The 24,605-nt window shown below is 40.3% G+C and overlaps 2 protein-coding genes across 4 annotated transcripts in view; one reads left to right on the top strand and one right to left on the bottom strand.

Annotated features, from left to right (window-relative positions):
* cers1 (ceramide synthase 1) overlaps nt 1-12,331 on the top strand; it is a 22,686-nt gene extending 10,355 nt beyond the window's left edge. For both annotated transcript variants that reach the window (XM_020612982.1, XM_020612983.1), the window contains exons 3-8: nt 4,264-4,423; nt 6,370-6,550; nt 7,185-7,346; nt 7,528-7,675; nt 7,839-7,990; nt 10,484-12,331. In XM_020612982.1, coding sequence (XP_020468638.1) covers nt 4,264-4,423; nt 6,370-6,550; nt 7,185-7,346; nt 7,528-7,675; nt 7,839-7,990; nt 10,484-10,523 — 843 coding nt within the window. In that variant the 3' untranslated portion in view covers nt 10,524-12,331. The remainder of the gene's footprint in view (nt 1-4,263; nt 4,424-6,369; nt 6,551-7,184; nt 7,347-7,527; nt 7,676-7,838; nt 7,991-10,483) is intronic.
* A 1,709-nt stretch (nt 12,332-14,040) lies between these two features.
* ncln (nicalin) lies at nt 14,041-24,333 on the bottom strand. 2 transcript variants are annotated; one of them, XM_020612980.1, is made up of 15 exons: nt 24,044-24,333; nt 23,229-23,419; nt 22,501-22,645; nt 22,110-22,204; nt 20,843-20,923; nt 20,496-20,599; nt 19,251-19,339; nt 18,753-18,892; nt 18,321-18,547; nt 17,698-17,785; nt 17,569-17,607; nt 16,434-16,597; nt 15,969-16,022; nt 15,655-15,733; nt 14,041-15,104 (listed from the first exon to the last, which is right to left on the bottom strand). In XM_020612980.1, exons 1-15 carry the CDS (start codon nt 24,216-24,218, stop codon nt 15,042-15,044), a joined length of 1,734 nt encoding a protein of 577 aa, XP_020468636.1. In that variant the 5' UTR covers nt 24,219-24,333; the 3' UTR covers nt 14,041-15,041. The 2 variants fall into 2 exon arrangements, with proteins under 2 accessions (XP_020468636.1, XP_020468637.1); XM_020612981.1 differs by having other exon boundaries at nt 18,369-18,547.
* Nucleotides 24,334-24,605: the final 272 nt, after the last annotated feature.

Here is a 24,605-nt window from a genome sequence, read left to right as displayed (position 1 = left end):
GGTCCCCGTGGTAATAGGAACATTGGGGGCTGTGACCCCCAAACTGGGAGAGTGACTCCAACAGATCCCAGGAGCAACATCTGAGATCTCTGTCTAGAAGAGTGCAGTCCTAGGAACAGCTAAGATACTGCGCAGGACCCTCAAGCTCCCAGGCCTCTGGTAGAGGACTTGAGCTTGAAGGAAGGAATAAGACCGCTCCAAAGTGAGGGGCGAGTGGGGAATTTTTATACATATATAAACACTGTGTATATAAAAAGAGGAAAGGACAAGCAGCAGCTTTATTGTATGCCATTTGTTTGCTACAGTGTTTTTGTACTGTTTGTAGAATAACAAGCAGCAGCTTTATTGTATGCCATTAGTTTGCTACAGTGTTTTTGTACTGTATGTTACATGTGTGAAATCAATGTAATCTAACCTTCAGATAAATTATAGCAGCATAGTGGGTGAATGAATGAATGGTCATGATACGCAGTTAATAGTTCAAGGTAATGTGACATGTGACCTGGAATTGGCATGCTACATTTTCTGACCAACTCATTTAGGGTTTTGTCAATTTTCATGTGAGGTGTAGTTTAGGTAGATTTAGCCTTTTTAAACTTTACTGTTGCTACTTTTGCTCTGTCTTTACAGACTGTACAGTACAATAATATAGTATGTTCCGTAAAAGAGGATGATAAAGAAACGAAGAAACAATGAAACTTGAACAAGCTGCATCTCACTACAAAGTATAATCAAATATGAGGGGGTGTTGGGTCATTGTGTGCTACTCATGGTGCTAGATGAAGGTCAGTAAGACGTTCTTGGGCAAATTGTAAATGTATTTCCTGGTTAAACTGTCCAAGGATTTATTACATTTGTATTTTTAGGCCTACATAAACAAAAAGTTGACAGGCAGTGCCATTGTTATGCATCTCTTAAAAATAAATGCTGCACATGGACCTTCAGTACCATATGCTTCAGTTAAATACAGATACTTAATGATCAGTTTGAGCACAGAACAGAAACTGAAAGTCTGCTTGCTAATTCATCTGCAGTTTTGTTTTGAGGCAGCAGTCTGATATTCTTGTATCTTTTTATTTTTTTTAGTAAAAAAAAATGTGTGTGTGTGTGTGTGTGTGTGTTCTAATAACTTGATTTTTACACAGTAGACATTTTACAAACTATCCTGTCTGATCTGAACCACATACAACAAGTAGCCACAGCATACACGTAACATTTAGGCTAGTGTAGATTTACTCGTTTATTTGAAAAGGTGCAAATGTTGATCTTGGGATTTTAAGAATCGATTGGACCACTCAAATAAAATTGATTTAATTGGAAAATGATTTTTATCTTCCACTACTAATCAGTGATGATAAGAAAATGTAATGCTGCTTAACAACAAATAATGTAATAAGTACCAGAAGTGCAGAAAGTATATAAAATGTCCTATAACTTGAAAATTCTAGATAAATAGGATATATTTATTTGCTTATGCAAATTCTGGCAATTCTTTGAGTTGGCCTTTGTAAATCCTATTTGCCCCCAGTATGGCCACAACCCAAAGAGAACATAGGGTATCTGTGACAGAGTTTAAAAGTCACACTGACATGGTCAGAGTGACGTTGGAGCCAAAGACAGATTGAAACTAGACTGAGCTAAAGGATTGAGCAGGCAAACCTTATTGAAGAGAGCCACAGATGAGCCAGCATCCTGACTCACAGGACCAGTTTATCTTCTTATGCAACAAGCCAGTGAGGTCCATTCACCCTCCCTCCTCTCTCATCACTTGCTTCCAGGAAGGGCAGAGGGGTGGGACTGAGCACTTTTAGAGATTGGAAGGTGAAAGGGAGAGTAATAGGAGTGCACTTTCAAATAAGCAGAAAGGGCGGATGAGGAAAAACTGGAGTGGAGCAGAGATGGAGGGAGTTTTAATAACACTTGCCTGCAGGGTTGCTAAGAAAACCACTCATTTGTCATCAAGTCTTTTTCACACTGACTTTTTCTCTCATACATTTTGCCTGTGCAGTTTCTTCTTGGCTTCTCTTCGTCTCCATTTCTGCTTATGTTCCACGGCTTTTACTCTCTTTTTAGTTGGGAGAATGGGACAGAAGTGGACAGTGAAATGAAAGCTAATGGTCCTCAAGCTACAGAATGAGCTCAGCCAGAGCCAGTCTGTCAGATGAGGAAGAGGGGGGGAGCCATTGCATGTTGTAGTTCCCAGCTGAGTCTAATTCAAGGCCTTGTCATCTGTTTGATAGAGGACGCGTGGATTATCTTGGTGTCCTTGACCCACTACACCCCAACTCTGTAGACTGGTGACGGAAACTAAAGAGTAGATGAATGCAGTGGATTGAGAGAACCTAGGTAGGCTCTGGGCTGTGTAGCTGAAAGTGAAACAAAAATGATACCACTGGCAGATTGTTCATCTGGCTAGGACAAGAACATAGAGTCCCCAGAACTAGCCAGGAGAAGAAAAACTTCACACTTTAACAACAAATGGGTCAAACAGAAATCTGCTATCAGCTAGTCCTTGGTGCCAAGGCATGTACTACTGGCACAAGTTTCCGTATAAATAGCCACAGAGATGGTGTAGATGACACAGGTCGAAGCAAACAGGACAGAGTGTGACACAGGTCGAAGCAAACAGGACAGATTGAAAACAGTGATGTGTGTATATATGGGAGTGTTGGTAAGATGTAACAGCAGTGATGGTGATTAATAAGAAATATGTGCACCACAGAGGTACAGCTGGTGTTTGCAGTAACCTGTATCAGCCTCTACTGTATTTCAGCCTATGAGAGTGTGGGTGCAGGGGTGATGTGGTGGAAGACTCGGGATATGTTGTGTGCTGACAGCTGGCTTCTATAAATAAATGTTGCATGCAGGGGGGAGACACAGGTGGAGAGTGAGAAAGAAAGATGGAGCTGGACAGAGAAAGAAATAAAGGGGAAGGATGGAGGAAGAGAGGGGCTGATACAGATCCACTGAGAGACTTTAAATAATGTGGTGAGTGCCCTGCACTCCACACACCACATGTTGCCACAGTTTCAACCAGTCAGCAGCCTCTGATGTGATCATGTGCCTCCAGCATGCTTCCTGTCAGTCTGTGTCATGCTTACAGATCACAAAGTCTGTGGTTGTGACATTTTATCTTGCATCAGTATTCATGTCAGTCAGCTTCCTTCCCTGTTCTTGTTTTGACTTTGTTTTTTGCCCATTAAATCCAGAAAAAGAGAAAAATGAAAGACTGGGATGTAAAGGAATTGAAAACAGTACTGTATCATGTTTTAACCCCATGGACAGGAAAAGTAACAAAGAAGATTCCTGTGAGGGTGGCTTTCTAAGGCCAGTTTTACGTTTAGATGTAACGACACTTCTACCATGAATGTGGCTCATGTCCTGTAGACGGGCTGCTTGGAACTGAGATGTTCTCAGGCAACTTTCTTTTTGCTGCCTTTAGTTACACAGTTTCTCTGCAAAGTGGTGTGGGTGAGTTTTTGTGAGCTGGGTTTGGTTTTCTCTTTTGGCACAACTATGAAACACTGAACACCTGGCTAACTGATATATCTGTCCTGTCTGCTTTACATATTTGTCTTGTATTTCCTTTACATGTTTGCCTGCCTATGTTTGTTGGAAGTTGTTCATCAGTGTCATGTGCTCAGCATTTCATTGATTGTTAGTTTTTTCAGTTGCATTTTGATTCATGCTTTCTGCTGTCATGGCACTGAAAGGGACTGAGGGAAAGTAAAAATGGGATGTCAAGGGTGGGCGTGAGGAGGCGATGAGACTGGTGAGTAGGAGAAAGATAACATAGCCCTACCAGTGAGTAGGTGGATGGAGTCATGTTGTCAGGCTACATCAGTACATACTTATCTGACTTGCTCTGTCTACTAACACGAGACCACAAGCAGACTTGTGAAAGTCATGTTTCTGTGCGCACACTGTCACATGCTTGTAATTTGCTGTATCCTACTAATGATGGCGCATGTGGCTAGAGTATCTAAATGTGAGATAAATGCTTACACTTTTTATGATCTCACTATAAGGTACTATGTAAATGAATAAACATTTGCAGTTGATTAATACTGCTAAAGTGTAGAGGATTTTCATTTGAGTATCAATCTAAATGTCCAAGATTGTTGTAAGGATTCATTTGCTAGTCACTGTTTCATGTCATATTTTGTCAGCAGACTACTGTAAATTATTTCTGAGTGTGACTTCCTCGCACATCCTGTCTTCGCCTGCCTGACTGAGACCCTTCTCTCTACTCTCCCCCTGCAGCCTCTAGCACACTGGTGTAGGCTGATGCCCAAAGATGCTGCCAAGATGCCAGAGAGTGCATGGAAGCTGGTCTTCTACACCATGTCATGGTCCTATAGCACCTACCTGCTCTTCTTCAGCTCCTACTCCTTTTTCCATGACCCGCCCTCTGTCTTCTACAGTAAGATACACAACAGTGTGTCCAGATAATGTACAGCAAAGACATTGTCATTGTTAACTGAATCACTTGTCTCTGCACCTCATCACATCAAAGTCAGATGTTTTAATGGTTAAATTAATGTCAGTATTTAATTAAATCAGTCACTTTAGTCCTTTTATTCATTTTCATTGTTTGTAGCTAGTCCATACTGTACTGAACCAGTTTCCTATCTAACCTATGACTAGATAGGGAGCTGATGCCCTTTTAATCAACAGTAGACAGTCTAATCCTATAGAGACTGAGGGTAAAATGCCACATTAAGTAGGAGTAGATAGCTATTTATAACAGTACATACAGGATATGCAGCCTAGTGGTTCATGCACATTCAGAGCCTTGCATTGGTATCTTTCTTTTGCTATTTTGTAATGATGTGGTAGTACAAGTTATATACTTTTGAGGGTGATCAGAAGACACAAATTATGTAACAACTACCCAACTGAAAGCAAAGTTTTATCACATATTGCATTAAATTGTCTCCCAGCATAATAAAATTATCTGCATAACCTAATGGAGAACAGAATCATGACCTTCTTGTAGCGTGACTATCGCCGAGTTGCTAATGCACAATAGATGTGTAACGAGGATTCCACTTCTAATCAAGCAGTCTTTTCTAGTGTCTCTGCCTCTTTAATAAGACATGGAGGTGTCAGGGCTCCCATCCAGCTCCATTGTCTGAGTGGAGCTAGGCTGGGTGACAGTGCCAGGTTCGTCTCTAATCGCTGCATCGCCTCTCAGAGCTGTCAGCCTAAGACTTGTGCACAAACATTGTAATGCGGTAGGACTGTCAGGGAGTGAGGGAGGGAGACATATGAAGCTAGAAAGAAAATGTAAGAATTTGGTAACTAAGGAGAAGAAAAAGCAGCAGATTAGAGGGGGGAGAGTGTGTCTGTGTGTCCTGAAGAGAAGAAAAAAGCCTTGGTCTCTGGGAGGAAAAAAGGGCTCCAGTTCCCATGGCCCCACTTGGCAGCTCTTCTGTCATGATCCATCTAGCAGCCTCCTTCTGTTTATTGACAGAACACCCAGTCAGTAAACCTTACACAAGGTTGTCCCACTAGAGACAAACCTTATTCAAACACCAGAGAAGTGTCTGCTCAACATCTGATGGGTTTCAGAGACATGAGTCCACCTAGCAGTGTTGGTGTGCATTTGGCCTGTTGTGCCTGTGATACTTCAGAAACCCAGTCTAACTCTGTCAAGGTTAAAATACCCCAGCTGTGTATCGGTGTTAATCCTGCTGTATAAACAACGTATTCATCATCTTCAGCAGATGAATCAATTTCTTCTCTGTGGATTGGACCTTTTTATTAGGCTACATTTACTCTATGTCTGTCCATTTAAGAGAAGTGTCTTTAAATTAAATAGCTGTATTTAAAAAACAAAAAACAAAAAAAAACTGTTTAACCAAAATTTGTGTCCTTTAAAATTGTTTATTTTATTGTCCACTTAATGACTTATTTAAAAACTGAATAAAAAAATAATTGACACATTTAACATTAAATAATTGTATTACTTGGGTAGTTTTCTGAATGGCAACAGTTTACTGTAGATATATTTTCCTTAAAATTGGATTTAGCTTGCTTTGATTTGGCACATCTTAATGTGTTTAAAGCGCAAAAAAGTGCTTTATTTATGTTGATACAGGAGCATTATTGGGTTGGGATTCCTTGAAAAATAAAATGTATTCAGATCTCTAAATTGGGCTTTAAGATGTCTTGATAACAAAGAAACAGGATGAAAAATGGTGTTTTCTGATGTAAAAGTAGGTCAGGTTAGTGAGGAATCGCAGCTCTCTCCTAAAGCTGCCTTATCCATTTTTTTATTTTTTTTATTTTAAACTGACAACTGAGCTCCTCCACTTTATGCATCAGACCCTAACCTCTCCTCATGTCTCCTACCTATTCATCCAGACTGGAAAAGTGGTATGCCAGTGCCTACAAACATCGCCATAGCCTACCTGATGCAGGGCAGCTTCTACGCCCACTCCATCTATGCTACATTCTACATGGACACATGGAGGAAGGACTCTGCTGTCATGGTGGTGCACCACATCATCACACTGGCACTTATTAGCTTCTCATATGCTTTCAGGTATTTCTGTCCACTTAATGTTGTCACACTTTGCATCACATATTCAAAAAATGAAATTTCAGAATGTCCAAGATGTAGAGCGGGCACAGCCACAGGAACTGATGCTCATATGTGATGGAAAAAAAACTAGTTACTGTAGTTCATTAATACACTTGCAGCACTTGGCAGCATTAGTCTTGATTCATGCATTATGGCAGCCAAAGATCCAGAACAGAAACTTGTTTGGATGATTTTCACTTTTCTGGTTTTCTGGGCCACCCAAACATTAGCACTGAAGCACTAATATAATAATGAAGAGTTCAGGGCTTGCAGGTTTCTGGCTGGAAATCAAATGTTAACTTAAAACTAGAGACAAAGAGTCACAGTTCACAGTCATAGAAAAGAGTTCAGCAAAACTCATCCAGCCAGTATTAGAAATGCCAGTGAAATGTTCAGTATGTAATTAAATAAAATTGTGATATAATTAAATAAAAAGCACAGAAAGCTACACCACACAAAAACCCAGCATCGCGACAGGGATTTATTCATCTTCTGCTGACTGTACAACTCCTATTCACTAACAGTTTTCCTGTAAATGTTTTGGGCCTTGTATTAGAAATAAAGCTGAAAAGACACACTGTTCCCTGCCGCTCAGGTACCACAACGTAGGGATCCTGGTGTTGTTCCTCCACGACATCGGTGACATCCAGCTGGAGTTCATCAAGCTCAACATCTACCTGAAGTCCAGAGGTGGAGGCTATCACCGGCTCAACGACATCCTGTCTGATGTGGTCTCTGTCAGCTTCAGCATCACTTGGTGAGCTTCAGCACACACACACATTTGGTTTGATTCATTCTCTCCCCCTCCTCTCTTCTTGTACCATTTGTTCTCTGTCTCAGTTGAATGTTTTGTAGTTTTGACAGCATCATTTTTCTGTCACTCTTGAAGATGAATAGATGTGTAACCTTTCTATTTCCGGTCTGTGCTCCTCTCTCAGGTTCTTGTTCCGTCTGTACTGGTTCCCTCTCAAAGTGCTGTTTACCACATGTGTTTCCAGCCTCCAGTTTGTGCCCAACATCCCTTTCTACTTCTTCTTCAATGCTCTTCTCTTTATGTTGCTGCTCATGAACATCTACTGGTTTTTGGTGAGGACATACCCAAATACTGAAAGGCTTAATGGTTTTAAGATTTTCTGGATTAAATGGCAGGCCATTTTTTTTTTGTTTATTTATACAAAATGGGAAACTATTCATGGCCAGTGTTGTCTTAAGAAAAAGAGCCACAACAATGACACAATCTGTCTTGTAGTTTATTGTGGTTTTCATAGTGAAAGTGCTGAAGATGAAGGAGGTGAATGACGTCAGGGAGTACGAGGACAGCAGCCTGGCAGCAGCACGTCTGCACCGAGACCCTCGGGCAGAAAATGGCGATGATGTTGGACATCACAGCGCTGCTCAGGGGTGAGCAGCACCTTCAGGCCATTCACTCTGACAGAGACCTCTGAATTCATTTCCTGGTGGTGGTGAAGGTGGTGCTGCAAGACACTCTCTGCCCCACCACCTACACTCATCATCAGCTGTGAAAATGACCGTTAAATACTGTAGTGCGTGTGTGCGCGCATGCATGTGCGCATGGAGATGGACCATGTTATTTCACATTCGGTGTCCCTGTGCATCCGCCAGCTGGTTCTTATTTTGGCGGTGTGCAGCAAAACATTTAAGGCATCCACCTCTGTGTCTGATGCTCTAATTTCAGAATTATCCTGCCAACATCTGCAGTTTTGTTTGTCAGCCACACACACAGCACTATCTTTTAAAGTGACATTCAACTCTTTAAGTGAAATGATTTAGAATTTTTCTTTGATTTGACAGGAAGCTGCAACTTTTCTGGAGAAATGTGGTATCATTTTGGAAATGACTATCAATAAATATGGCCGTGTTTGCTAACAGTATTACCACCACTTAAATAAACAATCAGACAAGTCATTTTTAGAAGGTAAAAAGGCGACGGTGATTAGTAATGGAGTCTGTCATTGAGCTGGACAAAGAAGCTAGGATCAGCAAGGAAAGGTTACTGACAAAGTATCTAATGATCATCATTGCTCTATAAAAGGAGATGCCGTTGAATGTAACGGAGCATTGCAGCTTTTCAAATGTACTTCCAAAAAAGCCACTGTATGATACAGTGGTCTTTCCTAATGTGGAAATGAATACTCAGGACCTGCTGAGCTTTCAACAAGAAAATGCTAACTTGACTAAAACCAAAGTATATTTGTTTTTATCTGAAGTTATGGATTCATCTATCTTCATCAATGGGGCTGCCTTGAGTCTTGTCTGTCATGTATACCCCCTATCACCTTATGATGATTGTCAAGGCAGCCTTTGACCACTGCAGCTCTGACACCAAAACTGCTGACAACTTCTATTAGTACAGAAAAGTTGCCGAAAAGAGAAATGGACACGGTCTGAGCTGTCTTGGTTTTTCCTCCTTAAGGCAGGTGTAGCTGCAACAAGAACAGCTCTCCTACAGAGTTTGTGTAACCAGCAACCCTCATAGGTACAACCCCAAATCAGAAAAGGTTGGGACAGTATGTTAAATGAAAATTAAAACTGAAAATAGTGATTTGTAAATAATCTGTCCTGTATTGAAAACAATTCAGCAGCATATTATTTGATGTGATACCTCATCAGTTTTATTCTTTATTTTAAACACACGTTAATCCTGATTCCTGCAACACATTCCAAAAGATGGTGGGACAGTAAAGCATTTACCATGGTGTGATGTTGCTGTTCCTTTTCATAACACTTAAGGTGTTTTAGGGACTGAAGACACCAAGTCAAAGTGTTTGTTGTCATATGCACAGTAAGGAAACGTGTGTAAGGAAACAGATCGGGACTGCAGGCAGACCAGTCCAGCACTCACACCCTTTCCCTCCAGAGCCAGACCTTTGTAATGTGTGCAGGATGAGGTTTTGCATTGTCTTGTTGAAATATGCATGGGCATCCCTGGGAAAAGATGTCGTATTGAAGGCAGCATATGTTGCATCAAAAAAATCGATGTATTTTTCAGCATTAATGGTGCCGTCACAGAGGTGGAAGTGACCTTTGTCAAAGGCACTGACACAACAGACATGACCATGACAGACCCCTGGGTTTTGGACTTGTTGCTAGTAATAATATGGATGGTCCTTTTCATCTTTGGTCAGGAGCACACGACATCCATTCCTTCCAAAAAAAAAAAAAAGACCTAAAACACTGATTTGTTTGACCACAATATACGGACCGGAGCGCACGGTCATCCAGCTTAGGCCTGCGTGCTTGTCCTTTACACACTGAAATCCCTTCAGACTCCTTCAGTCTTTTAATTATGTTATGCACCGTAGAGGGTGATGTATCCAAATCCCTTCTTAACTATCTTTTCAACATTTCACAAATTCTCTCATGCATATGTTGGCAAACTGGTGCTCCTCGGACCACCTTTGCTACTAGAGGGTTAGGCCTTTCCTGGATGCCACTTTTGTACTAAATCATGATGCAGTCACCTGTTGACATCGCATGTGTCAAGTGGAATCATGATGTTATTGTTTTACCAAATGCAGCAGTCCCAACTTTTTTTGGAATGTGCTGCAGGGATCAGGATTGAAGCATGTTTCATCGGAATAAAAGTGATGAGGTATCGCATCAATAATGTGCTGCTATATTGTTTTCAATGTAATACAGGACACAGTTTTCAGTTCAAATCTGGATTTTACATACTGTCCCAATGGTTTCTGATTTGGGGTTGTAGATAGAATCGTATGCAAAGGTGATTATGTGAAGCTCCTTATCTGCATGGCCTTGAACACTGCGGATGTCCCCTCTGCCTGTTTGTGCCTCACACCTGGTGATCACTTCACCTGACAACTTATTTTCTCCTCATTTCCTTCACTTACTGTCGTCTGTCTCTCTTTGCAGGAAGCATGTGCAGAATGGAGTCAAGGAGAAGAGTCTATAACAGGTTCTCTGTCGCCACCACCTGGATACAAGTACAGAGACGCCCTGCTGGGACAGCTAACGCTGAAGGGGAGATGAGGAGAACAGGGCGTAGTTTTTATTTTTACTTGTTTTAGAACATTTTGTTTCATTGTTGTGGTTCTGATCTGTGTTTTAATTTTATTACAATACTGTGAATGATGTTTTAAGCGACTTTGTTGCTAACTTTACAGTTGGTAGGTTCAGAGAAAAAAACAATTAGTGACTAATTGTCACATACAGTAGAACAGGGTATTGTATTCATCACTGTCACCCTTAGCAACGCTGCAGCACCCACACACGGAAAAGTTTAGGCCTGTGGTGGGTCTGTAGTAACTTTAAGTGACCTGGTAAGCCAGCAGTACGCTGCTTCTGTAGAGGTGAGCTGTGATTACTGTCAGTGATCGTTTCCTTTCAGCCTCACTGACACAAAGACAAAAGACTTAATGGGAAACATGACATAGTTCTCATGGCTGTGGTGATGAAGGAGATCCTGCCTGGCATTTGTCTGGTGCCGTTTCACCATGTGTATTAGTTTTCATATCATTGCACAAGTCAGTGGTGGCGACCACAGCTCTGACCCCCTGCATCAGTTCATTTCGATGGAAAAGCCACACTAATGTGTGTGTTACGCGTTTCACAACATTTCACCTCAGTTTCTCTTCATCCTGAAGATAAACGTGCTTTGGGAATATTGGCTTTGCATTCATGCAAGGAATTTCTTTCCCCCTATCCTCTGTGTTCTGTGTGAATCTGCTGCACTGACATGAAGGCATACAGGCTGATTGCTGGTTTAATGATAGCAAATATTTAGGATCGATTAACTAGGCTTCAGTGCCGTCCTCATGATTGAATTTAACTAAAATGGGATTTGAATAAATTTGAATAATATAAGGAGTTGATGGGTGGTGGTGGCAGTTGCCAGCGTTCAGAAGAGATCACAACAGCAGCTCAGCAGTTGTGTAAAGATATATATTAAAAAAAATCAGTATGATAAAAATATGAGTGCACTTTATGGTATTGAGGAATACATGACTTGGGATTGATTTTGGAAATATGCTATGAAATTGTCTTAAACAGGAAAAAAAAATCCTCTTGCCATGTCATTACAGCGTACTTATTAACATCTTAGCACTCTAAAATGAAGCAGCAATGGCCATTGAACAGCTCTGGTAAACAACCATAAAAACCAGTGTGAGATGAACCTCATTTGACTGGTTAAGCAGAAATCCACTGGTTCACCTTGCATATGTTACATGGATCCAGCTGTTGCACCAGTAGAAAGTAAAGGATTTTCCTAGTCTTCCTAACTTCTTGATCAAACTTCAAGCTTGTTTTATTGAACAGCAGGCTTGTGTTGCCAGAGTAGGCTGCAGATCTCGTCCGTTCTGTTTTTGTTTGTCTTCCATAGTCCCCATGTCAGCACTCAGATGTCAGTTATTGGTGTAGTTCAGGTTAGAATTTTTTGTTTTTGCTATGAGAGCACTGATTGTATTCCAGTTGTTCTGTTGTGTTGTGATGGATCAGATGTTTCCAGGGACCAGGGAGGTGGTGTTTTGTTAATCTACATTGCAAAAATCTGGATTTATTCTCCGACCTCTTTAATCCTCTTTAATCTAAGTGCTGGCCTACATCAGTCTTATTGTGGTCACTAGACATCTGTACTGTTCAACATGGTTGATCAAACATGCTACTGTGTTGAATATCAGATCTGTACAACTGATTGGTTTTATAGCATGGTATTCTGGCAGGAAGTTATTGTCTTTTTAAATTCTCTGGGTATATTTGGCTTTTGTGAAGTGTTCGGTGAGCTGTTTCATGAGTTTTTTTTGCATCCAAGTACTTTGATTTTAAGTATTTGCTGGATTACCAGTAACTAAGCATAAATACCTCATTTGATCCATTATCATATGGAATAATGTACACCATGAAAGAGGATGTAAGGTATGCTGCTCCTGATTACTACCCAGTATTGACAAAATTACCCATAACTGAAGAAGATTCAGAGATTTGTCAAGTTGCATTCTGTATGGATTTTGGAGAGTTATTTAAACACCCGACACACTGGCTTGCTGTTCGGGTCATAGGTTGTTGGAAACGTTGCATGGGTGAAGTTCACTTCAGTCAGATATACTCATCTGGAACAGATTGGTTCTGTGAATGTATAGTTCAGAATATTGATGTCTAAGCTCTGACAAGGTGTCTCCCGCAAAAATCAGCCACAGAGCAATGTTTGTAAACCGAGTGGTTTAAAAACCCTGGTAGTAGCAGCACCACTTTACTGCCAAGCCTGCAGTGGACTTGTGACAGTATGATGTTGCTGGTGTTGAGATTAAGATCAGTGAGTGATGACAAAAACTGAAGCAGTGTTTGCAAACTGACTCGACCGCTGTTATGCAAAACCTGTGATGTGATTTGTCCATCTGAACGGGCTCACAGGCTTCTCTTCATTGACACAAACGATCTCCATTAATGTTTGGATTGTGCCAAAACATCCACCCAGACTGAGACGAGTGTTTGTGGGAGCTGGTGATGAGCAAAGTCAAGAACAAGTAAAAAGTGACAGGCAGAAAACCCCGCAGATATTTATGAAGTGCATTGTAATTTAATCTGTATGATTTTTGTAGTTTGTTAGCAGATCAAAATTTAAAAATGGAAGGAGGAAGTTGGGAATTTTACGACTCACTAAATATTTAATACCTGTTTTTGGACCATCAATATGTACAAGATGAAACTGACCTATATTTTCCTTCAAACTGTTTCAAATTGGACCACTTGATCTTTTGTAATACAATTTTAATATTCTGCCAACACTGTTTTTTCCCATAAAATATGCCAGTAAACATTCCTTGATATATTTTCGCAGTTTTTTTTTAATCACATCTGATATCACTGTTGCAAATGTTGTGGATAAAGTGAAACAGAGCTCAAACTAAAGGAGTTTAAGTTCATTTCAGTGCACATGTGAAAACTAATTAATAAATAAAAATTTCTACACAGTATTTCCTTTGTGTTTTGGGAGGGGGTGTCACAGGTTAATGCATGGAAAACAAACAAACAAACAAAAAAACACCAAGGAGGACACAAACATCTAATTGAATATTTGAGGTTTACATATTTTCCCCATTAATTTCACACCCCTTGTGTTGGTTCCCTAATTTTAAGACGATCACTGTATAAATACTCCAGTGCTAGCTTGGCCAAAATCTGAACACAGCTTTAAAAAATAAAGTCAAGAAGAAAAAGCCACTCAGTCGGCACGTTAAACATGTGCCGACTGATGTGGGAGTTTTGATCTGTGTGCTGGAGTTGTCCTCTTACACACTAAACGTGTGTTTTACTTGGAGAAGGTTTGTTGCATGTGACTTTTTGGGTTTTCTGATGGCTGTATATCAATTCTGGATTTTAAAAAAAAAGTGACAAAGCAAGAAGGAGAATTTTAAAGTGGAATCTACAGTTGTCCAGGTGACTTCCTTTCATTTGTTTTGATGAAATCTGGATTACCTAAACACTACATATTTAGACGATTCATCTTTTCTATAAATGTTTGTGGTCGACAGGAGTTGAAGGCTACAGTTTGTGCATCTTAACTCAGTACTCGCATTTCCCACATTTGCACTGAAACAGTTGCTGTGTACTCCAATTGCTCCTCAGGTCCAGTGAGGACATGCAGGACTGAAGCAACAAGTTATCAAACACAAAAGCCAAACATTGTGAATTGAATACCTTTGTCTTTTGGTCCTGAGCATTACTCTATTTTTCACATTTCTAATCAACAGATAACTGAAAATAGTTGCTGACAAATCCACAGTCCTTTCTGTGCAAAAATGCATTCCAAAGTTAATCCTTGTTTTCATGCTTCAGTTTCTCGCTGATGAGGGAATTTTCAACTTTCTCATTACCCCAGACGGCTGAAGCCTCGTTTTATCTTGAGCTTAATTTTAGAAAGTGTCTTTAGACAGAACAAGGACAGTGGAGAGAGAAAATTATTACAGCAATTAAGTTTTTATAGGAACGCGAGTCCTGTATTAAGACAGATTTGAAAACGTGAGCCTATCATTTAACAAAAATCTAGGCTAAACTCTCCTTTTTGGCTGCAGGAGAGGGCACATGACATCAGTTAGGCAGAGTGCTCATTTTTCAGCAATCAATGGTACAGCAGCACAAACTCGATTAATCTTGTCTCCACCTCTGATGTGGACAAATGGTTTAGACTTCTCAGAGTCAAATGATAAAATATTCCAATGCAAGGAATTACCTGAAATGAGTGATGTGAGACAAACAATTCCTGATTATTCTGGTCCAGGAGACCAAATGGATTATGTTGGCAGCAGGACAGGATCTGACATCGTTTGAGGATCAGGATGAAGGAAATGGAAGTGATTTTGCTGGTTTAAAAACCACCAAGAGAACAACTGCTTGGCCCAGCTTCTGAGATCTTACTGGTTAGAGAGTTCCTTGATTTAGTAAAAAAAAAAAAAAAAAGGTAGGGTCTGGAGACTTAGTGAGCCTTTGCCTTGGGTTGGGTGATTCTACGGACAACGCTGTACAAGACTCCAAAGTTCTGTAAAAAGACCACAAGACCAGAGGTTGTGTTTATTTCATGATTACAGGCAAGAAGACCTCCACAAAACGGCACATCTACAAACACCTTTCAAACATGGACAAGCATGTCGCCGTCAAAGCAATGGCCTCAATCGTGAACTCTGCTTTATTCAAACATGATGCAACAGTTAAAGGAACCAGTGTGCCCACAATATTAACCATGTGGTGGAGCACCGAGCTGTCAAGTAACAATATGAACATAAAGAAAATTTTATTCTGCAGTCTTAAGTTAATGACCATTCTAGTTAATGACCTACAAAAATACATTGTCCCTACAATTAATATTGATGCATTTATTAGTGATATAAAGGTGTAATTAGACAGTTAACTTTGTGCTGCAGCCTTTACATTTACCTGACAGAATTCATTTTAATTCAGACTTGTAGGGTTACAGAAATATTACAAGCTTAGCAACATAGTAAGTTTGCCATTATTCACATGAGACCAACATGTAAAACTGACACTTGTGTAATGTGGTGCCTGTCTGAAAGGAGCTACAGACAACTTACCTGGATAGCCAGATACATCGCCCCTAAGTAGGCTGCAATGCAGACAGCAAGCAGCAGGTCAAAAATAGCAGGCTTCACTCTGAGAGGTACAGAAATAGAGAGGAGTGATTATCACAAGAGAAATGGCAAAATGTTATCTCTGACATTATGTGATGGCTGGTTGTAATGTTTGGACTATATTAGGGGAAGGTGAAACCTAAAGGGTGAAATAAAAAGTGAGGATTTATTGAAACCAGAAAAGATAACCTCACAACTTTACCCACAGCCTTGAGGTTCAATGAAGCTACAGTGGATCAGTACTAATTACAGCGTACCTGTATGCATTCATCGTCTGTTTGAGCTGGTCGTAGAATACAAACTCTGGATCCCTGAGGACGAAAGAGTTCAAATCCATCACTTAAAACAGTACGAGTAGAAAACGGGTCCAAATATACATTAAATACACTGGAGAGACTCGGTACATGTTGAAATTTTGTTACATTTTGCTCTGTCACTGGTTTAATTCATGACAGAAAACATGCCAGTGCTACAGATAAATTAAAAAGTAAATCCTGAAATAGTCCTTTACACCCAACAATAACCCAGATCATTACTGTAAAGCGTTCAGCACAGTGCTGTCTGATTTATTATCAAATACTAGGATCGTCTGTTCTAGTTAGATGTACTCTTTCAGATAGAAAGATAAAGGACTTTAAAAGAGCAGCACTGTTTTGTAGAATATATATAGTTGACATTTCTTCTGCTTACAGTAAAAATATGAGTTTGATGTTTGTCTCTACCTTTTGTCGGCTTTGACGTAGTGTTTCTTGACATCCTTGAGGTAGCGTCCAAGGTGATATTCCAGAGTGGACACCACGCTGCTGTCTTTGTCTACCAGCTGGGCGGCTCGGGGCTGCGCAGTGAGCCAGTCCACCACTGCTGAGAGCTGCTCCTCCTGCACCTCCTAATGTGACACAAACTGTTTTACAACAGTAACCTACAGCATGAACAGTCGCTTATGTAGCTACAGAGATTTACCAGCAACCAGTCTGGGATGGAGAGCAGTCAATGTGGTCAAACTAATTGGGAATAAATATTTTTTGCTTTCAAATTTCACAAGTAACCAATTTTACACTATAAAATTCAAAATATTTAGAATGGCAACACAATGTCATTAAAAAAAATGTTGCAAATTATTTTTCTTTGGCAATCTGTGCCCTCATAAGAACATCTTAAGGGTTGAGTGAATTCCAGTTCAAGTATGTTACAGAGTGATACTGAGACGAGTTTGTGATAGTGCTGGACAATTAATTGAATTTTAATATCAATTACAATTTTGGCTTCTAATATTATTTTCCTTTCATAAAGATTAAAGACTGATTATTGTGCCACACTCTGCTCTGCAATGATGCTCTCATTTTGTTATAAATCCAGTGCTCTCATTGGATGAAGTGAAACATTACTCAAGGCGACAGCACCTAAGCCTTGTTAGTGTATGTACAATAAAACCTCCATGAGGAGAAAGTCGGTAAAAATAATCTATCCAAAGACCCATGAAACTTGGAGAAGTTATTACAGCTTTGCTTGCAGTCTTGTCATCCACCAGCAGTTTAACGTAGCACACTTGTTAAGCTAATTATTATGAACAAGCTAAAATGAAAGATGACTGTAGCCTCTTATGTTAAACGAGAGGGAGAGATGGATGTGGCAGTGTCATGATAGTCAGTACTATCAACCTGAAGTAGCAAAGTTTTTATTAGTAAAATAAATGGAGTAACAAATACATTTCCTTTGAACTGTCAATGCAATTCCACCTTGTTAAACTACAGAAATCACAACTATTTGCAAAACCTAATACTTGATTTAAAACTGGGTCAATGATCTGAATGAGGTATCAGACTCATTGCAGAAATGCAGCCAAGTTTACAGACTTACCATTTGTTCAGTGAAGATTCGCAAGTCTCCAGGGGCTCCCTGTGCAACAGAGCACACAAATGACAAGCACATCACAAGCAGAAAACAGGCATAGTATGTATGTCTCAAATTCTGTCCATCTGTTTATACCTTCTCTGTGAGGTTGTAGATGACCCTAGCTAGAGCCTCTGCTACCACCTTGGTGTTCCTGCTAAGCTTCTTCACATCAACATGAGGCCTGTAAGACAAACAAGTTTCCAATCAGTTGGAGAAGGTGGGAAAACTCCAAAACATTGGAGGAGAAACCTAAAACCCTGAGCAACAACGGAGAGACCCCAATCTGATTATAGAGCATCCACTTCTACACAGGCTGAAATGCAGAAAGTTTGTGAAAACACAAGTCAAATGCAAAATGCTCAAACAGGATAGATACATGGTCTACAAGTAGGCAGAGAGACAGGGAGATGTAAGAGTATTACAAAAATGAAAGTGGAAAAAAAGAGGACAAAGGGTTTACTACCACACTCACAAAGCATCAAATCTCAAACCTCACAGCAGATCTGACAAAAGAAAATACATAGTCATGGACAAAGTAAGCTATGGCCCTACAATGCTCCAGTCCAAGAAGGATTCAACATGATGTGACAAAGCACAGTGGGTCAGGTGAAGTGAAAGGAAATGGGCCTAGAACACCTACGACATGAATGAAAGCCACTACAAAAGGAAGGTTTTTTTGATTTTTGTGACTCAGAGACTTGCAGTAATGAACCCACCCAGCAGGGGGCTCTCCCGCTCCGTGGCGAGAAGAGGGGAACACTGACCGCACGTCCATGATGCTGGAGCGCTGAGCCAGGCGGTGTGAGGGCAGATGGGACAGAGTGAAGGCCGGCAGCCGGCGGATTCCGAAGCGCTCATGCTCCCAGGCCAGCATGTCGTCGGCCAGATTAATTTTCTTGTGTACCATGGAGAATTTGACCTCTGGGTATTGACTTGTAATCACCTGGGAGGAAGAGATGTGGACAGAAAAACAGTACATCTTAAAACTTACTTTTTCTTGCCACTGTATCTGCAACACTAATATGCTGAGTTTGCACTTCAGCGTACATCTCCTTGTATGTTATGGAGGTCACTCTTATGCCACCAAATAGGAGTGTATTCTGACATTTTATGCAAGCTTGAGGTGACTCAAGCCTCAAAGTTCTTACCATCTCCAGCTCCTTCAGCAGAGAATACTGAGAAGTTCCCTCTTTAGGAGGTTTGGACACATGGAGGTGCAGAGAGTCTCCATTCCCCAGAGTGTCCAGACACAACACGAAGGCTACGTTGTCCTGCAGCAGACTGGAGTCTGTTGTCGAAGGGAAGGAGAGGTAAAACAGAGAAGTTAATGAATACTGAAGGACAGGCTGAGGAAAGAAAGGGCACAGCTTACATTTAAACGCAGAAATGAAATTAAAAATTGTATGTAGAGGTAAAACTGTGGATGCTCCCATTAATCAGTCGTCCTGTTCCATTGCAACTTAAGGAAAGAAAGTTCCCAGGTTGTTGGACGAAGTTCACTTGAACTAGCATTAAAACATTTGTGATGCAATTCTTAGAAGTCCCTAAACCATGGCTCACATATTGTGCATTGAAACACACCTAGCAGCATGAATCATTACGCCGCCTTCTGTAAACTGTCAGCTGTCTAAAAATTCTAAAACTACCTGTGTGGTCCAGGTTGTCCTCCAGCCAACGTTTGGTACCCTGGTAGTTAAACTTGCCTCCACCAGACACAAAGAACAGCAGATTGTACCTGGAAACAAAACAGGATTCACACATTATTCGAACCTACAAGACATTAATCCAAGAATCAGGTGAAGGATGATGTGTGATACTCGCAGTGGTGAAAGAAATACTTCAGTAAAAGTAGCAGCATCACAATGTAAAAAACAGTTTCAAATTAAAGTCCTGTGGCCACATAGCCAGGACTTTTTACCAAAAGTAAAAGTAATCATTAGGCAGAAAGGCATATTTCACATTAATGTATGCCACATTATTGGATTCTAATTGATGCACTGTTGTGTCCATATTTTATGTTGCAGCTGGAAAAGGTGGAGCTAAATTTAACTACCTTATATGCTTATATTTTGAAGTACTGGGCAGCTTATAAGAATCATTAAGATTATACTCTATTTTCTTTTATTAATGTGATCCTAAAAAGTAACTTAAAGTTATGAAATAAATGCAGGGCAGTAAAAAGTAAAATACTGTTGAAGTATGAAGTAGAAGACAATGAAAATACTCGAACTACAGATGCCTCTAAATTGTACTTAAGTAAATGTACTTAGTTATTTTCCACCTCTGGGTACAAGAATATGTAGACATAGTGACTAGAGTTCAGTGCTTGGGGATCATCAGTGTGTGGGAAACAAAGCACAAGGCATACTTTAAAATGGACGCGGCGAGCAAGTGCTGACTTTGATTCAACACAGACAACTCTGTATTTTGCAGTGCAGTTACAGTAAAGTCCATTATTCCTTTCAATACACCCTCCACTCAGCTACTGTTAAGTACATTTTGAAGTAGATATAAGGAGTCGGTGCCACATTGCTGCCTGCTTTAAGTGTTTAACAGTCAGATGAGATTTTTATAACTGGTGGAGTGCACAGATAATGTTTACTATAGTTCTCAAAAAGTATTCAGAGCAGGACACTGACCTTAAACACGATGAACCCAAATAGACCGATGTTCAGAATAACTACAGAGATGAGCTATCAAAACGTCTGTTTCACCATATACAGTACAGACAATGCCTAAAGTGACTGAGCGTAGAGTTTGTGTTCAAATGATGAAATAATAGGAAACTTTTTTTGTTTGCAGCTAAAACAGTTTAAAAACGGCTCCTAGTGATGTCTGACACAACATGATCCAAAAACAGTCTGACTGTGAGTCTCAGCGTCGCTACTCACCCCGCGTGCGTCCTCTTGTAGGTGTAGAGCTTTGAAAAGAGGCGAGCCAACTCTATTAACATGGATACTCCGCTGCCGTTTGAGTCGGCTCCGTACGACAGCCACTGCACACAGCAACACACACAGAGCAGATTACATCTCCAGCCTGCTCTCCTTTTTACTGGCAGTTGTGTTGCATTACTCTTACTGTATAAAGTTTGAGTTTTTGGACACGTATACATAGTACACAAAGTAATGTAACCAAATTCTACAAATACTTGCAGACAAAATATTTCTGTTGCTAAGTTCCCTTAATGTTTTCAAGGTGTTGGGGATGATTTGTAAGTAAAAGGAAGCAGTGAACATACTGGAGCAACACCAAAGGAGTCGTAGTGAGCCACCACGACAATAGTGGGAAGATCCTCTCCTCCAACTCCAGCCAGACGGCCCTGGTAAATAACAACAACAGAGACAAGCTGGAAATAAAAAAAGTGCATTTGGAGTTTTTGATTTAGGATGGTAGCAAAACCGTGCAGTGTCGCAGTGGGTTACAGTCATGGTCGACCTCCTGACCACAGACTTATGAAAAACCACCTGTTTGTCTCCTGATCCCCTGCAATGTGACTAAACCACTAATTTTATTACCAAGCTCAGCTTAGAAATCCTAAACTGACACCACTCTGCTGCTTTATTTTGCACCCTTTATGACTCCAATTATTAGATTATAAAATCACCTTGAACCAGTAAACAGTGCCTTACAAATCCCTTCATGTAGTAAGAGCAGAAAGGAAGAAATGGTGAAATTAGACACCTGAACAAAAACTGTTTCAGAATGACATTAATATCGCCTCTCACCAATATTAATTAATCTACATGTTCATAGTGGAAGGCTCTATTATTCCAATAATTAAGGTTTGACTCTTTCAATACAGGTAGAGTAAAAATTATACAAAGCAGTCTCTTAAAAACAATCCAAAATATTTTTCTAAATAATGAATCTATTGCCTGGGCTAAAGCCCACAAACAAGCCAGAAGGTCTATCAATGCCCCAATTAACATTATTATTAACAGGCACAACCATTACACTGGAGTTGCATGGCCTTTTAACCCTTTACTCAAACAACTTGAGAAACTGGTCTTTATCATACAACTGGATCAAGCTCTCAGAAGAAAACAATGCCAACACAAAACTCACACAGAACGAACCACGACTCAGGTAAACTCAAGCCATTCTGGCTGTTAGTCCTGACCACCAAGTCACTGTTCTGCCCAATGGTACTGTAACATCAGCCTGCTGCTACTGAGAGTATTTATAAAGATTTTGCACTATGTCTGTATGATTAATCATTTTTCAGCTGCAATTTGGACCCTAATACGATTTCAGTCTCACATGACAATGATTTTGCTGTGCTAGCATCAGCAGAGAGATGCTTTTGCAAACTAAATGCTCCCTTGTCCTCGCTAGGGATTGTGCAGCCCTCAAACAATTTCTTCTATTTTAAATCAGTTCTTCAGAAACAAAAAGGGGGAAGAAAATAAACACATAAGATCAATAATGAAAGTATTATCTTTCTACTTAGGAGATGTTGTCACATGATTCAAAAGAATAACAGGCTAATCTGTTAAATCTCTCACCTCTAAACTGGTGATGGCCCAGTCACTGATGGCTTTACTCTGAGCTCCACTGGTTACCATCTGGAAGCCATTGGCTGTGGCTGTGTGCAGCAGCACTACAGAAAACACAAACAGCAACAATGTTTCAGAGTAAAATTCCCCTTCTATTTCTTTCTGAAATATTTTAGATTATTTGACTTGATTTGTGTATTTTCGTATCACGCAGAATGCCCACCCAACATGTCCTGTCAGTTTAAGAGAAGAAGACTTTCAATATCATATATATGTTTCTGTCTCATGTGTGTGTGCGCAATACAGGGGCATTGAGACTTGAGAAAGAGTAAGAAAGAAAGCAAGCAATCAATCATAAAGAATCAGTTCCAGGCCTATCACCACTTCCTTCCCACTTCACCTTCAGCTGCCGACAAAGAGCCCTGGGAGGAGGAGGAGGTCAGGGTTTGGGTGTAGATGGACAGCAGCTCATCATCCTCCATGGCAAAGTACACGGGGACAACAGTCTCAGTAGCCAACATCTCCGGTTCCAGCTCCATGAACTGCTACACAGGACAAGCGCAAGGAAACAGGATATAAGACACTCAGTTTAATTTGCTACATGGAGATGCTGTAGAATTCAGTCTGAAAAAGAAAATACACTGCTCAAAAAAATAAAGGGAACACAAAAATAAGACATTCAACTATGTTGTGTTCCCTTTATTTTTTTGAGCAGTATATAATGAAATTTCTTCAACCCTGCAAGTTTTCCTGGAACACTGACAAAAAGTCTCTGCAATATTTCACCATAAATGGCAATAGATTATGTAACCAAATGAGTAACTCCTCAAAAGCATACTTTTTCTTATGATTTCCAGAAAAAAATGATGATGATGGCAGAATCATTGTCACATGAGACTGAGATGGCACAGGGATCTAAATTATGCTCACAAAACGATGAATCAGGGAGCCCTCAATATCAGAGTTACTTTAATTTGGAGTAGGAGAGGAGGACTACACAGGAAATGTGTGTGTGACAACGCTGAATTTTACTTGAACACAAAATCAGAGTGGAACTAGTTGAGGATGACGAGCAAAATAGGACACTGCATGCAACACTGATTTGTGGCTTTCAAAGCATGTTTTTACCTGTACTATGTCCTGGGGCATAGCAGACATGTTCTTGGGTAGGGTTATGACCACTGCTCCTGCTGACTGGCGTAGAGCTTTCTGGTACTTATCATAGGAGAAGTCTACCAGTCGCATGATAACACAGCGACGACTTAGTACCTCTGCCTCCACAGTACGGGCTTCAGTGTTCAGGATGGCATTCCTCGTACCTGCGGATACCACATACACTGATCATCACTCATGATAGATTAACTCCTGACTTTATGTCAACTGGAAAAAAACAGCAATTGCTAGTTCTGCAATTATAACACTTGGGGACTAACTTGACTTTTTCTCCTTGCCAGTGTTTCCACATACTACTTCAGGCTAGAAAGCTGAATATGCATTATACTCAGTCCCACAGTTACAGAGTATTTAAATAGCCCCAAGCCATTTCACCAGTCTATACATTCATTATAACTAAAAAACTGTGAGGAAGAGGAGTGAGCCTGTTCACTTTAAGTTTGGTGTCTTTGTTGTTAATTTAATAAATACTTATAACCATGAAATCGGGGCAGTTTATTAAGGGTATACATACTTGAGAGTGACTTTCAGATTCAGTTCTATAGGAGTAATCTTGATTTGGGGTAGCTGGATACTGCTTGCCAATAAAGCTAAGCTACATTAGCAGCTATACAGCTAACTAACGTGTGGTTGCATGCCGACATTGAAATGATACGACAGCAGGGCTAGCTTGAGATACCTGCCGTAGACAGTTCTAATTTCTGGCCAAGTTAATCCAGCAAAGCTTAAAATACATGCTAAGTGATAAACTGGAGAAACAGTAGACTTACCGTACGGCTGTCCCTGCAGGTCGTACTGCTGCATGCGGTACACCGTGAACTCATGTGCAGCCTCAGCTGGGAGCGGTGACACCAAAATCAGCACCGCGGGGATAAACACAATGAAGGTAAAGGGAAATGAAGACTTAAACATGTTATCAAACACTTCACTAGCCTCTTCAAACATTGTCGCTATTATATTGAGCGCAAAGACAAGAATAAAAAATTATAACTTCATATGTTGCCGCTCTTGAAAACTGACAACAGAGACTAGTTTAGCTAACCGACCAGCCACCAACAGCTACTGATACATATTTGTGTTCAGGCTAATAGCAGGACGACTATTATCTGGACTGGGATATTAACATATTCATCACATAGGCCAGGAAATGGGTAATAAATCATAATGTGCATTAAAATCAGGTAGCTTTATGTAAAATATTCATGCCGTGATGTAAATATTTCAAACTGTGTTGAATCAAGGGTCCTCCAGGAATCTTCAAGGACAGCCATAATTGCAAGGTCGTGTATTAGTTAATGACACTAGGTGGTGCGGTACACCATAGAAACCATT

This window comes from Monopterus albus, unplaced genomic scaffold (assembly GCF_001952655.1).
Source record: "Monopterus albus unplaced genomic scaffold, M_albus_1.0 scaffold129.1, whole genome shotgun sequence".
In the NCBI taxonomy this organism is placed as follows: Eukaryota; Metazoa; Chordata; class Actinopteri; order Synbranchiformes; family Synbranchidae; genus Monopterus; species Monopterus albus.
Note: the sequence above shows the minus strand (reverse complement) of the source record. Positions and strands in the feature narration are given on the sequence as shown.

What these genes read in the sequence shown, in the direction of transcription:
- ncln (XM_020612980.1), bottom strand. Translation starts at nt 24,218, where the DNA reads ATGTTTGAAGAGGCTAGTGAAGTGTTTGATAACATGTTTAAGTCTTCA. An exon ending in ACTCCTTTGGTGTTGCTCCA is followed by an intron (nt 20,600 to 20,842) that starts GTATGTTCACTG and finishes TGCTGTGTGCAG; the next exon opens with TGGCTGTCGTACGGAGCCGA. An exon ending in TCTACAACCTCACAGAGAAG is followed by an intron (nt 17,608 to 17,697) that starts GTATAAACAGAT and finishes TCTGTTGCACAG; the next exon opens with GGAGCCCCTGGAGACTTGCG.